Source organism: Vipera berus, assembly GCF_964194415.1.
Source record: "Vipera berus genome assembly, chromosome: 3".
NCBI lineage: Eukaryota > Metazoa > Chordata > Lepidosauria > Squamata > Viperidae > Vipera > Vipera berus.
This window is the reverse complement of record NC_138204.1, coordinates 164498064-164512129: the sequence shown is the minus strand read 5'-3', so window position 1 is coordinate 164512129 and position 14066 is coordinate 164498064. Positions and strand designations below refer to the sequence as shown.

The following is a 14066-nucleotide window of genomic DNA, read 5'->3' as shown; positions in this document are numbered from 1 at the left end:
TTTTCTCTTTTGGGATTGAAACATTGTTATACCCCCCCCCCCTCTCTCTCTCTCTCTCTCTCTCTCTCTGACACACACACACACACACACAAAAATCCACACAAATAAAAAACACAGTGGATTACGTGTACTTGAGCAAGATACAAGAGGTCTAGCAATATTATTTTTGCCCCAAACTACTAGTCTATTTTAAATTTAGTGATTAGAATCATAAACTGATTCTAATCATTTTTTTAAAAATCATTTTAAAAAATACAGTAAATACATCCTATGTCAGAAGATTTGAAAATACTATCTGAAAGAGTAGTAAATTAGCAATAAAGAGAATTTGATGCATACATTTTTGCACTTTCAAATAATGAAATATAAATGATTGTTTAAGGATTTCTTTAATGGCCCCCCTTTAACTTTTTTTTCTACTCTGGCCTGGCCTGACCTGACCTGTAGATGGCAGAAGAAAGCTTGCATTTTCACACATATTAAGTCATACAGCAAGGCAGGTAGCACTGTTATGCAGAATAAAATAACAATAATTAGTTAAAGCTTGTGTCTATTAGAAGCTCAACCTGTAACAGATTACTGTCTTGTCACCCCCCAAAACAAACAAACAATACAGATATTAAGGCTCTCTCTTTTTCCCCAAGCCCAATAGGAAAAGGTTTAGGCAATCTGAACAGAAACCACAATTTTTTCTTAAAAGAAATCTTTATATAACAATACACTTACAGGATTGATTCCTGTATTAAAAATATGAAGCAAAAATGCTTAACAAAGTAAACAAAAACGTTATCCATCCAAATGTAATTAATTTTGGGTTTGTGTTATTTTTTTCTGGACTTACTGGGAGATAGAGATATTGCATTCCAAAAATCATCTATGTTTTCAACTTCATAGTCTTTGTCTCTACATTTGAAATTCATTGTATTATTTTATTCTGTGAACAACATTTTTTATCCTAAAATTTCCATTAAAAAAAATGATGTTCCTCCAATCTGCATCTTTTTACCTACTGAATGTATCAGTTCCGTATCAATCCTACAGAAGTTCCATAAGTTCGGGAGCCAATACACATAATATCTGCCACACCTATGATTTTGCCGTTCAAACCTTTTTCTCTTTAAATAACATGCCTCTTTTTTTCTCCAAATCAACATGTATCCACCGGCAGAAGGGGCATCCTGCAGAGCCTATTAGCCAAGGAATTTCAGCCAGTGGGCGTCTAGTAGAGCTTTCTCAGCCGTGGCCCTTTGGAATGTCTTGTTGCCAGAGGTGAGATCTGCCTGCATCATTCTGGCCTTCCAGAAGGGCCTTAAAATATGGCTATGCCATTTAGCATAGGGCCCTGACGGGGATGTGTTGTGCTGGAGGTGGTTAGTTGAGTGAAAAATAGAAGCCTATGCCCCCATCATCTAATTATCTTGGTTTTTAGCCTTTACTTAATTCTTGTTAATTGCAATGTTTTTATATTTATGTTTTTATGGCATTGTAAGCTGCCCAAAGTCACTATGGGTAATGATGTAGGTGGCATATAAATTTAATAAAATTTCTTTAAAATGTATTAATTTTACACTATGACATATATTTTACATTTCTCTGAATATATTCCATCTTTATCTTTTATCATCTATTCCAATACCCAGCAGTTCTACTTTGCTATAATCCCATTTATTTAAAAAATGCTGATAAAGCTTCTTACCTGGCATAAAAGTCACCAGGTGGAATGATTTCCTGAAAAAACTGTAATTGATATAGATAAAGTGCAATTAAATGGCCTCCACTGAATATTGCCATTAACACACAAAGGCAGCTGAAGATCAGAGGATCAAATGCTCGACAACAGGACCACCAAGTGCACAAACCCAAGAATAAAAAGAAATATACAGCTGAAGTCAGGGAAGGCAACATCATTCCTATAAAAAATTAATGGAAGGTAAATATTCTATACTCATAATATATGAATTAAGCATGATGTTTAAAAGTATTGTAGCAGAAATAATCACAATAGCATTTTAATATTCTGTATTGCACAAAGTTGAACTTATTTATAGACCATCCTGAGTGACTTGATATAATTTTCAGCACATAAAATACTATTAAAATATACTTTGAGAAATGTACTTCAAAAAGTAGTATATTCTAGAATGCACATTAAAACTTGTCCTTTTTTTTTAGAATATAGCAAAATGTAACTGAAAGTGATACATTTATATATTCTAAAGGTAAAGGTAAAGGTCCCCCCGCACATGCGTGCTAGTCGTTTCCAACTCTAGGGGCCGGTGCTCATTTCTGTTTCAAAGCCGAAGAGCCAGCGCTTGTCCGAGGACGTCTCCGTGGTCATGTGGCCGGCATGAATAGACGCCAAAGGTGCACGGAACGCTGTTACCTTCCCACCGTAGTGGTCCCTATTTTTATACTTGCATTTTTACGTGCTTTCGAACTGCTAGGTTGGCAGAAGCTGGGACGAGTAACAGGCGCTCACTCTGTTACGCGGCACTTGGGATTCGACCCGCCAAACTGCCAACCTTCTGATCGACAAGCTCAGCGTCCTAACCCACTGAGCCACCGCGTCCCTCATAGAATGCAGTATTGCAGGCTAAATCTGGTGACTGTCATCAGTTCAATTCTCACTGGCTCAAGATTGACTTAGCCTTCCATCCTTCTGAAGTTGGTAAAATGAGGACCCAGATTGTTGGAGGCAATACGCTCATTCTGTAAACCGCTTAGAGAGTGCTGTAAAGCTCTATGAAGCGGTATATAAGTCTAAGTGCTATTGCTATCAAATGAACAATGCAATTGTTCTGTTCAGTTTTCTTCCTCACACATAGAAAGAATCTGGCACCCTATATATAATTTCTTTCCAATATTGCTCTGACTTGGAAAGAGTCAAAAAAAGGAAATGGAAAGTATATAAGAGTTCTTAATAATCAAACCTATATTCTAAAAGAACACAAACCAGAAATAATTTTTCCCATGTACAAATTTGATCATCTACATTATTTGAACCAGTCTAACACAGCTATTCATTTGTTCTTATGATAATATAGTTACCTGTTTGTGTATCTTGCCATTTGTAGGCTGGATGCCATTTTAGGGATAATAAATGTATGCAAAAGCAATGAAATTTGACATAAAACAGATCACTATATATTTATTTATCAAAAACTCTGTTCAAGTGTCTTAAAAGTATTAAAGGCAATCATAACTGTTACCATTATTGAGGAACTTGGCAAAGGAAGAGAGCCCACCTGTTGTACCAAGTAGAATTGTAACAACAACTTTTCCAGCTGTGGTTATAAGGTTACCAATAATTTCCTTCACTTTGGAAGCTATGGAGGCAATTCTGCGTAGTATTTTTAATTTTGTCGTTTCTTCAAATTCTTCCTCTCCACATTCTGCATCATCTAGATCTTCACATATTAATGCATCTTCCGCCTCTATTCTCTCAATTTCATTCTACAAATAGAAAATTACAAAAATATATAATGAATCTACTTAACACAAATCACCAAAAATACTGATTATGAGTCCAAAGGCAAGTGTTTCCTAAATTAATGCTAACTATTCTCTGTTTCTTTGTGGATAAACAGTTTATTCTTATTTTTTTTCTCCTACATGTTGCCTAAACAATTACTGTCTATCTATTTCTATTCTACTCTATTCTGTAATTGGATATTCCCATAATCTTGACTATTTGGTCATCTGTTGTTCCAATAACTGTAAATATTTCCTATCTTGTTTTCCATCCATGACATTCTTTTTTGCCTAATCATCTCAATCCAATAACTTTCCCTATAAAATCTTCTCTACTATTATTTCAACTGCTTATCCACATTGCTCACCCACAAGAGATGGGAGCATAGTCTATCTATATAGATCAGGCATGTCAAACTGCCGGCCTGTGGGCCAGATGCATCACAACGAAACCGCGCCCTCCCCGTTGACGGCAATGTGGGAAAAGTCGCAATACGTCGCACGACCTCACATGACGTCGCAGGTTTGACATGCCTGATAAAGATGCTGTCCACACAGTCTTTTATTGTTGCTGTTCCTGTGGAATGGAATATGGCTTGCTTTCATTGCAACACTTGGTGAATTTCCAGCTGTCCTTTCTTCGACTCAGCATTATCTACTAGTGGGAAACCCAAGCACAACCATTGTCCTGAAAGTGTGGTAGGGAGGGCTTCAGACTTTTAACATTGTCTTTCCCTACATCATTTTCCAGGTGGTTTATTTCAATGCTACCGGGACCAATATATTTGGCACTGTTCTGTAGCTCTCTATTAAATGTAAAAAGGAACTGCTTGTTTCCTTTTCCCCTTCTCTTCTTTCTGAGGCATTTCTCTTTCAAAACTGTTTCCCTTCAAGCTATTGTTCCTCTTGTAAAGAGGGGAAACACACATTCACATACAGACACACATAGCCTTTTTAAATAGAACTTTACCTGTTTATTCAGGAGTGATAAATTACTCCAGGCAATGCTTGGTCCTTTATCCATCATACCACTTACGCTCTAGTCTAAAAGGTCACTTGTAACACTTTCCAGTTTATTAGGCTTTTGGTTTATCATTTATACTTCTATAACGGCCTGGTTTGGCATAGCAACTAAACAAGACAGGTACAGACTTCAACAGATAGTTAGGACTGCAGAAGAAACAATTGCAACTAGCCTCCTTTCCCCTGAGGACCTGTATGCTGCACGAGTCAGAAAGAGGGCTGAGAAAATATCTACAGATCCCTCACATACTGGGCATGTTTCAACTCAAGATGCCCACTATAGGGCATTGCATGCTAAAACAACTAGATACAAATACAGGTTTTTTTCTCTCATTCCATCACTCTCCTAACACCTATTCCCACAGCACTGTCTTACGCCTATGGATATTTACCTATGTAGTAGGGCTGTATTGCTGTTATCTTTTTCATATTTCCTATTACCTTCTTCTATTGATATCTTACAAACTTTGTTACTTGTATCTTATCATTTATGACTGTATCTTATGATTTACAATTTGTGATTTATACACTATGTTGTTATGTACTCTGAGAGCTTAAGCACCGGAGACAAATTCCTTGTGTGTCCAATCACACTTGACCAGGGCTTTGTTTCTAAAAAAAAAAAAGGTGCTGGAACTCTCATCTTGTTAATCTTTTTTTTATATGATTTTTTTAATATATTTATTTATATAATTAAACAATTATATATTAAATTCTTAATATACATTTAATTTATTGTATTTAAGGCAAATGTTCATAGAAAATTCCAAACTTTTGTCCAATTCTCGTCTGGCAAATCTTCTTGACTCCTTTCCTTGCTCTTAGTATCTATGGCCAAATGTCGTCCTCTGAGTAACCACAGATCAACGTACTTTGAAGGATCGAAAAGTCTGAGAGGTGGTCCGACAAGTTTGATGAACAAAAGTGCTGAAATTGTCTTAGTTTTTAACGAAGCTCTTGTTGGGGTGGCAATTAGATTCATCTGTGAAAAGCCACGTTCACATTCACTTGAAGAAATAGGAATGGTATTCAGAGTCCGTATCAAATGCAACTGTTTTTCTGGATATGTCTTTTTGAGAATGTATTCACGGAATCCACGAATCATTTCTCTTTCATTTAGTTGCAGTCTGATTGATAAGTTTCTAATTTCCACTTCTCCAAATGTCAGTTGAGTATAAACATCTTCAGGCCAATGTTTTTGATCAAGTACGCGAGACCAATACGCCAACTCATTGTCTTTGCTATCAAGTAATCTTTTTTCAATTAACTCTTTCAATTTTGTATAAAATATACTTGGGTCAATGGGAGGATCATGTTTTGAATCTCTTTTGTGAAGTAAAACTCCACAAAAGTGAAGATCACTTACAGCAGCAACAGCACATTTATAATAGGGCCCAAAGTTCTGTCTTCTTTCTTCAAAAACTTGTACCAGCATTTTTATTTTCTTATTTGCCTTATACAAGTCGATGTTGGGGTCCTGTAGATCCAAACTTAAATCTGACAATTCTTGGAGAGCGTCACACATCAATCCTGGTCCAATAAAAATTCTGTATATGTTATTTTTCTTTTCAAGCCATCATAAGTGCATTTATCATTTTTATCTCTTGTGGGATCATGCATTGCTTGTTCAAAATGATACACAAAGGATTTGAAATTATTCCATACAGCCAAAACTGTAGCCTTGGTGGAGCAGTGGGTTAATGCCTCCTTAAGTAACACCAGCTGCCTGCAATTAGTGCAGGTTCGCATTCCACCAGGCTCAAGGTTGACTCAGCCTTCCATCCTTCTGAGGTAGGTAAAATGAGGACCCAGATTGTTGGGGGCAATAAGCTGACTTTGTAATAATGTTGCTTGGGGGGGGGGCGAAAGCCCTAATAAGCAGGCATATACATAGGATGAAGGCTATTGCTAAGCACATTGATTTGTGCTTTAAATTGTAAGCCACCCTGAGTCTTCAGAGAAGGGTGGGATATAAATGGGATTTAAAAAAACACCTGTATGCAAACTAGATGACACCCATCGGGTACTTAAAATTCTTCCAATTTTCAGCAGCTCAGTCCCCAGTAATTCTGCACATGAATGCAACTCTCTGCTATTCTTTGGTGAAGCGTGGTATATGACATAGTTTATCAATAAATGATTGGAATCTATTTATTCCTGAAGTTTCCTTGGCAGCATCACCTACTGATAATTCTAATCTGTGATTAGCACAATGCCAAACTATAATAGAAGGAAAACGTTCTGACAGCAATTTTTTCACTCCACTTTTACATCCCATCATCACAGCGGCGCCATCGCATGCCAGAGAAATCAAATATTTTTTCAAATAATCTTCTGTCATCCCATAAGAGTAAAGACATTGGAGTAAGGAATCAAATATTCCTTCTGGTGTTACTTTTTCAAGTTCTACCAAGTCCAAAAACAAATTTACTGTTGAATTCATTCCCATACCTTCAATACAGCATCGAACAAATACTATGAGGGTAGTTTTTTTGCTTATTGTGGTTGATTCATCAATTATCAATGAAATTTTATTATTGGATCAAATTTCTTTAACCACAGTTTTCCTCATTTCTTCACTTATATGATTAACAATATATAATCTTTTTTTATTGAAAAGTTTTACAAAATTTTAATAATCCCCATCAACCCTCCCCCCTTCCCTCCCCAACAATATATAAACTTAAAGGGCTTGCCATTGTGATAGAAGATTGCTACCACTGCTCCACGGTTTGGCTAACTTAAATATAATTAGATTTATTATTGCTGCTAAAGCTATGGATTACAGATTCACATTTCCCATTGATTGCCTTCTGTCCATGGGAGGGAAGCTTGGTAGATTCTAAATTTCATAATTTTAGTTATTCCTTTTTGGCAGGGTATATATGAGAACAAGCTGCAAAGGTCTTTAAAAACATGTTTCTCACATATTTATATTTTTGAATCATAAATATTAAACCTTTTTTCTTTCCAATGATCCAAACTAATCCTTTAGAAATATAATTTCCAGTTTTAGCTACAGTAAACAAGCAAATTACACTAAAGCTAAATTTAATGTTACTTATTAAAGATATTTACTATATTTCAGAATTAGTATTCTTTCAGTCACATTATTCCTATTCAATTTGGCTGATTTTAAAATGTGATATAAAATCATAAGCACATAAAAAGAAAACAGAAGAAACAGCTGCAAATTAACTCAACAGTTCTATGCTTAGCATCATTTCCATTTAATCAAAGTCCTTGCTCTTTCCAAATCTATTTCAGGGTTTACTTTCTATATACACAAACAATGGGAAATGAGTTTCTGTGCTGGCTCAAATTTTTTACACATTCCAAAAATTTCAGATAATGTATCTGTTCCATATAAATATAAAAGCATGATAGGCTCTGTATTTGTACAATGGCTGATTATCTCAGTGTGCAGAAACATGGATAACTACAAACAGAAGTTGCAAGCCCTCTCCTTGACTTCAGAGTCATCCTGGTGAGATAGTCAGCATATAAATTTAATAAATAACTTTTTTTTTCAAATGCCCCTATCAGGAATTGAATTTGAATGAAGTTTCAGAAAAGCAAATGTTCTGTGCTGGTGGTACTAAGCTCCCAAAGATCTAGCATGGGATAAATGAATTCTTCCTAATAAAAATAACTTCCTGCCTTTTTCTAATCATCACTTCTTCCCTACAGCAATTTGAAAAGTAAAACAAAGTGAAACAAACCACTACTCCCTCCATGCAGGGAAAATTTCCTTGTGTCATACTTGGATATCCTATTAGCAAATAATATCTTACTTACCTAGTTGAGATGTTGCCTGTGCAACATTTGCCTGCCGGGTCTTTTGGCAACTCAGCAGCAATTCCTATTGGCTTCCAAAAGCCAATAGCATGGCTGACTCAGGAATTCTGGGAGTTGAAGTCCATGAGTCATAAAAGAGCAAAGCCTGCAATAGGCTTAAGCCAATAGCAGCACAGCTTGTGCAAAAGCTTTTTTTTGCAAAAAAAGGTGCCCGAACGCCGTTCTGAGCATTCTATGAGAAAAAAAGCCCTGCACTTGACCAATAAAGAATATTCTATTCAAGCATTCAGCATTTGGCAATTTAACATCTGTTTGAATTCTTTTTCACTGCACATTATGACACAAAATATTGTATTGAGCAACATTTGAAGAATAGTATTTTTTGTAGTTATTTGGCAAGATCCCCCCAAAATTATCAATGTTAATGCTATGTATATAATACATAACAAACAAGTCAGGGAAATTTTAAAGATGTTGACATTGGGCACCCTTTAAGAAATGACTATTTGAAAAGAAATCTCACTGAGCAACTTGGGTCATGGAAAAGATTTTGTTTTGTTTTACTCATAAAAAGCTTATTTTAAATGTAATTAACTTTGTGGAACTTTATTCAATCACATAAACAAATTTCAAAGGACATAGTATTTGCTGAATAATAACAATGCAGAACTAGGGCATATGATAATTATCTAATTTGATCCATGTCTATTCAGAAGTCCAAAAGGATTTCAGGCTGCCATAGCTTTAAGACTGCCATTTTAATGCTTTGGTTTTTTTTTTACTAGGTCATTTAGGTTAAGTCTCAAAGCCCATCACTCAACATCATTTTTTTTAAACTGTCAAATTCAGATAAAGTCCAGGCCGGAAGCATCACAGCTACCACAGCAGCTGTGACTGCTACTACTATATTTTGAGCCAGAATGTCCATTAGTTACATTTTAGTGTGATTTATTAACATTCAGCTTTTAAATATTTCCTCTGTGAGACATACACACATACACAAACACACAAATGCACCATTGTGCTAAAACAATAGTGTACTATAGATCTTATTGACACATACATCAACAGGGGGTTCCCAGTCAGAATCAAAATCCATTCTTGTAATTTGTAAAGTATTACAAATTGTTCATGCACAAACATATTCCAAAATAATGACTGGAACTTATAACAGTCTTGCTCTTATAGTGTATTGTACAGTGTACTGTAATTATTAACCATTTTTGCCTTTATTGAATAACACTTATATAAAAAAACCTAAAGTATCATATGTTATATTAATGTCACAATATTGGTAAGCGTCTATACAATGTCTTTATGAGGATGGAAGAGAAATTGTCTGCTTTAAAAAATCTAAACAGTTTCTTTCCAGGAGGAACATGAACTGAATCTTTAAAAGCCCTGGTTTATAATTATTTGCTTTAGATTTTAGGTGTTTGTTTTTTTTACAAAAATCATATTTAATTTTAAAAGAGTTATTTTATTACTATTTACCTAACCAGAATGCACAAGGTCTGTGAACAAAGCTTTGTACAAATCCAGACTGACAGGTTCACTGAAAACTGATTGCGGGGGGGGGGGGGTTTGCATAAATGAAACCTAGTGAGGTGTTGGTCAAGGGCCAATAAAAATGCACCCTTAGCCTTGAAAGTTTGTTGTGTGATTTTGGATCACCAAGTCTTTTCAGTCCAACTCCTGAATAGAATTCTGCAGTGCAGCAATGATTGACATTCAGACACCACAATGATATGCTATGATGACATTTTTCAACACTTTACCAACACTGGGTATTTACATCAATTTCTTACATAGCTAGTGAAACATAGTTAAGTGAAAATATTTGAAAAGCATGAAAAGTATGTTATATAGGCACATTAATTAGGCATTTAAGCTGAGTGTCTAATCTTGAGAATTTGGGAGTCTCTCTCTTCCCATTGAGTTTTGAGCAAAGCACACTGTTTTTCAGTTTACGCTCCCTCCCTATGGAATAGCCTATCCCCCAGATATATGAATGGCTGATGACATTTAGGAAGGCAGCCATAATGGAGATCTTCAGCAGAATGACCAATTTTGTTTTTCAGGGGTTTTTATATTATTTTGCTTATTGGTATACCAGGATACGTTAGACCTGCATTGCTTTTAGATATGTTGTGTGTATACTTATAAACTGCTGAAAGTCTGTACTGAGTCAGCAATAGATAAATAATGAAAATGTCATTCATTGTTCAACAGTTCTCTTTTAACATTCAGAATTGTCAGCTGATGTTGGTTTTTTATACAATTAGATGGGCAATGCCCTTAGAGTGCATGAATACAGAGAAGTGATTATCAACTTCTTCCTGAAAAAGGATCTTTGTCTCTGTGAATATATCCAAGAGAAGCCTGTGTTTCACTTTCCTTAACATTGTATTCTGAAATAATACAGAAAGAAAATGAATATGATCTTTCTGAAACAGCTTGAAGACACCTATAAGATCCAGCTCTGTTTGCAGATTCTCACCTGCCTTCCCAAATTTAGAAGCAGTGTTGTAAATCACAAATGAAGGAAGAGTTTCCCAAACAGTACTGCATTAGCAGCCTTTAATGCATGTTCATTTCAGAACCCAAAATCAATTAAGGCCAACCATAGGATGCAGGGCATACATTAATGCCAAACCAAAATGCAATATTTATCAGTTCCACATCCTTACCTAGTGGAACAGCTTCTGAAGGGCAAACTGAAACAAAACACCGCTTTGTGATTATTAACAAGCTTTTTAGAAATAAGGAAATTCTATTATAGAAATAAATGAACAGTGCAAAGAAATAGAAGAAAACAATAGAATAGGGAGGACCAGAGATCTTTTCAAGAAAATTGGAGAGATGAAGGGAACGTTTCATGCAAAAATGGGCATGATAAAGGACCAAAATGGCAGGGACCTAACAGAGGCAGAAGAGATTAAGAAGAGGTGGAAAAATTACACAGAAGAACTATACAAGAATGAGCTTAACGTCCCAGATAATCACAATGAGGTGGTCACTGACCTAGAGCCAGACATCCTAGAATGTGAGGTGAAGTGGGCCTTAGAAAAGCTGAGCAACAACAAAGCTAGTGGAGGTGACAGTATTCCAGCTGAGCTATTCAAAATCTTAAGACAGTGCAGTAAAAGTGCTACACTCAATTTGCCAGCAAATTTGGAAAACTCAACAGTGGCCACAGGATTGGAAAAGATCAGTTTACATTCCAATTCCAAAGAAAGGCAGTGCCAAAGAATGTTCAAACTATCGCACCATTGCACTCATTTCTCATGCTAGTAAAGTCATGCTTAAAATCCTACAAGCTAGACTTCAGCAGTATGTGGATCGAGAACTACCAGAAGTACAGGCAGGATTTCGAAGAGGCAGAGGAACTAGAGATCAAATTGCCAACATGCGCTGGATCATGGAGAAAGCTAGGGAGTTCCAGAAAAACATCTACTTCTGCTTCATTGACTATGCTAAAGCCTTTGATTGTGTGGATCATAACAAACTGTGGCAAGTTCTTAAAGAGATGGGAGTACCAGACCATCTTTTTTGTCTCTTGAGAAACCTATATGCGGGTCAAGAAGCAACAGTGAGAACTGGACACGGAACCACTGATTGGTTCAAAATTGGGAAAGGAGTCCGGCAAGGCTGTATACTGTCGCCCTGCCTATTTAACTTATATGCAGAGCACATCATGAGAAAGGCAGGGCTAGATGAATCAAAAGTTGGAATTAAGATTGCCGGAAGAAACATCAACAACCTAAGATACGCAGATGATACCACTCTAATGGCAGAAAGTGAAGAAGAACTAAAGAGCCTCTTGTTGCGGGTGAAGAAGGAAAACTTGGGTTGAAACTTAACATTAAGAAAACCAAGATCATGGCATCTGGCCCTCTCAATTCTTGGCAAATAGATGGGGAAGAAATGGAGGTAGTGACAGATTTTGTTTTCCTGGGCTCCAAGATCACTGCAGATGGGGACTGTAGCCAAGAAATTAAAAGACGCTTGCTCCTGGGGAGGAAAGCCATGGCAAATCTAGACAGCACACTAAAAAGCAGAGACATCACCCTGTCAACAAAAGTGCGTATAGTCAAGGCTATGGTCTTCCCAGTTGCAATGTATGGCAGTGAACGTTGGACCATAAGAAAGGCTGAGCGCCAAAGAATTGAGGCCTTTGAACTATGGTGCTGGAGAAGACTCCTGCGAGTCCCTTGGACTGCAAGGCGATCAAACTGGTCAGTCCTAGAGGAGATCAATCCTGACTGCTCTTTAGAAGGCCAGATCCTGAAGCTAAAACTCAAATACTTTGGCCACCTAATGAGAAGGAAGGACTCACTGGAGAAGAGCCTAATGCTGGAAAAGATCGAGGGCAATAGAAGAAGGGGACGACAGAGAATGAGGTGGCTGGATGGAGTCACTGAAGCAGTAGGCGTGAGCTTAAATGGACTCCAGAAGATGGTAGAAGACAGGAAGGCCTGGAGGAATGTTGTCCATAGGGTCGCGATGGGTCGGACACGACTTCGCAGCTAACAACAACAAATTATAGAAATATTTCTGCATTGGATCTGAGTGGCTATATTGTACTGTATAGGGCGGCTGTACTACTAAGACACCTAGCCAGATAATTGAATAGTTTTGTGCTCAGAAAGAACAATGCCTATACATGCTCATCATTCGCTCTGTAACAGACAGCAGAAGCAAAAGGATGAACAATATGAAGGCTTTATTCTCTGTACATACGTTATTTGATTACTGCTGTCTACCTTCATGTCTTAGGCAAATTGCATCCTGGAGGGAATAGGGATGAAGGTGGTAAAGTACTTTAAACTGTAGTATGAGAAATTGAAAAAGGCACTAAAAATTTTCTATTTGCTTCTCACGTATTGTCCTCTTTTTTGTGGGGGGGTGGAAATCTCAGAATCTGAGGCATGAAATAATCCTTGGGAGAATAAGCAAATAAACATACCAGGAAAATAAGGAAAAGCTCTGTGTTAGATTTTTACCAGAAGTCTAGATAATTTACATATTTATTTTTTAACTGAATTTTTTAGCATGAATTTTTTATATTTCTGACAATATAAATAGGAGATATAAAACTGGACATGTGCCAGATTATTGGATTGGTATTTATAATGTTTCTGAAATCCATGTGAGTAAAATAAGGTATATATACGGGAAATGTTAATGTTTTTATAGTTTTTCCATGCATTTCTTCATAGAAACAATTCCACTGAATCCTGTATTTCTATGAAAATACATATACAACTATGATTTTGAATGAACTAGACAATGGATAAGCTACATTGCATAATTTTATAGTCCAACTTTACCAGATTCTAAAATTAAGGTTTCAAGTATAAGGCATCTGCATATCATAGGATATGTCTCAGCAACATCTGTCTCAACATTTTTATAACTGACCTGTACAGATGATAAGACCAAATTTCATGTTAGCAGATTGTTTGGAAATTCTGACAACTTGGAGATGCTGCAAATACAAGTAGTCCCTTCTTACTGTCTGGCTGACATGCTAAAGTTATGATGGTGTAAAAAAACCCAAAACCAACAGCTTTGCAAGCGATCATATCGTCACTATTTGCATGCTTCCCAAATGGCTTGCAAAAAGCAGAGTTAGCAGAGAATGGGGCCATTGCTTTCTTCTTGGGGGAGGGAGGGAGAGGGAGGGGGGGCAGGTCACTCTTCTGGCTTTGTATCCAAGGCAGGACTAGAACTCAGACTTTCCTGGTTTCTAAGGTGGGGCTTTAATCACT

At 36.6% G+C, this 14066-nt stretch overlaps 1 protein-coding gene across 1 annotated transcript in view; it reads right to left on the bottom strand.

The window, feature by feature from the left end:
- The window catches only part of PIEZO2 (piezo type mechanosensitive ion channel component 2), a gene marked incomplete at its 5' end in the record, with an annotated part of 234741 nt that overhangs the window by 88588 nt on the left and 132087 nt on the right, over window positions 1–14066 (bottom strand). Inside the window, 2 exons of the mRNA XM_081322722.1 lie at window positions 1697–1910; window positions 3246–3453. Coding sequence (XP_081178848.1) covers window positions 1697–1910; window positions 3246–3453 — 422 coding nt within the window. The remainder of the gene's footprint in view (window positions 1–1696; window positions 1911–3245; window positions 3454–14066) is intronic.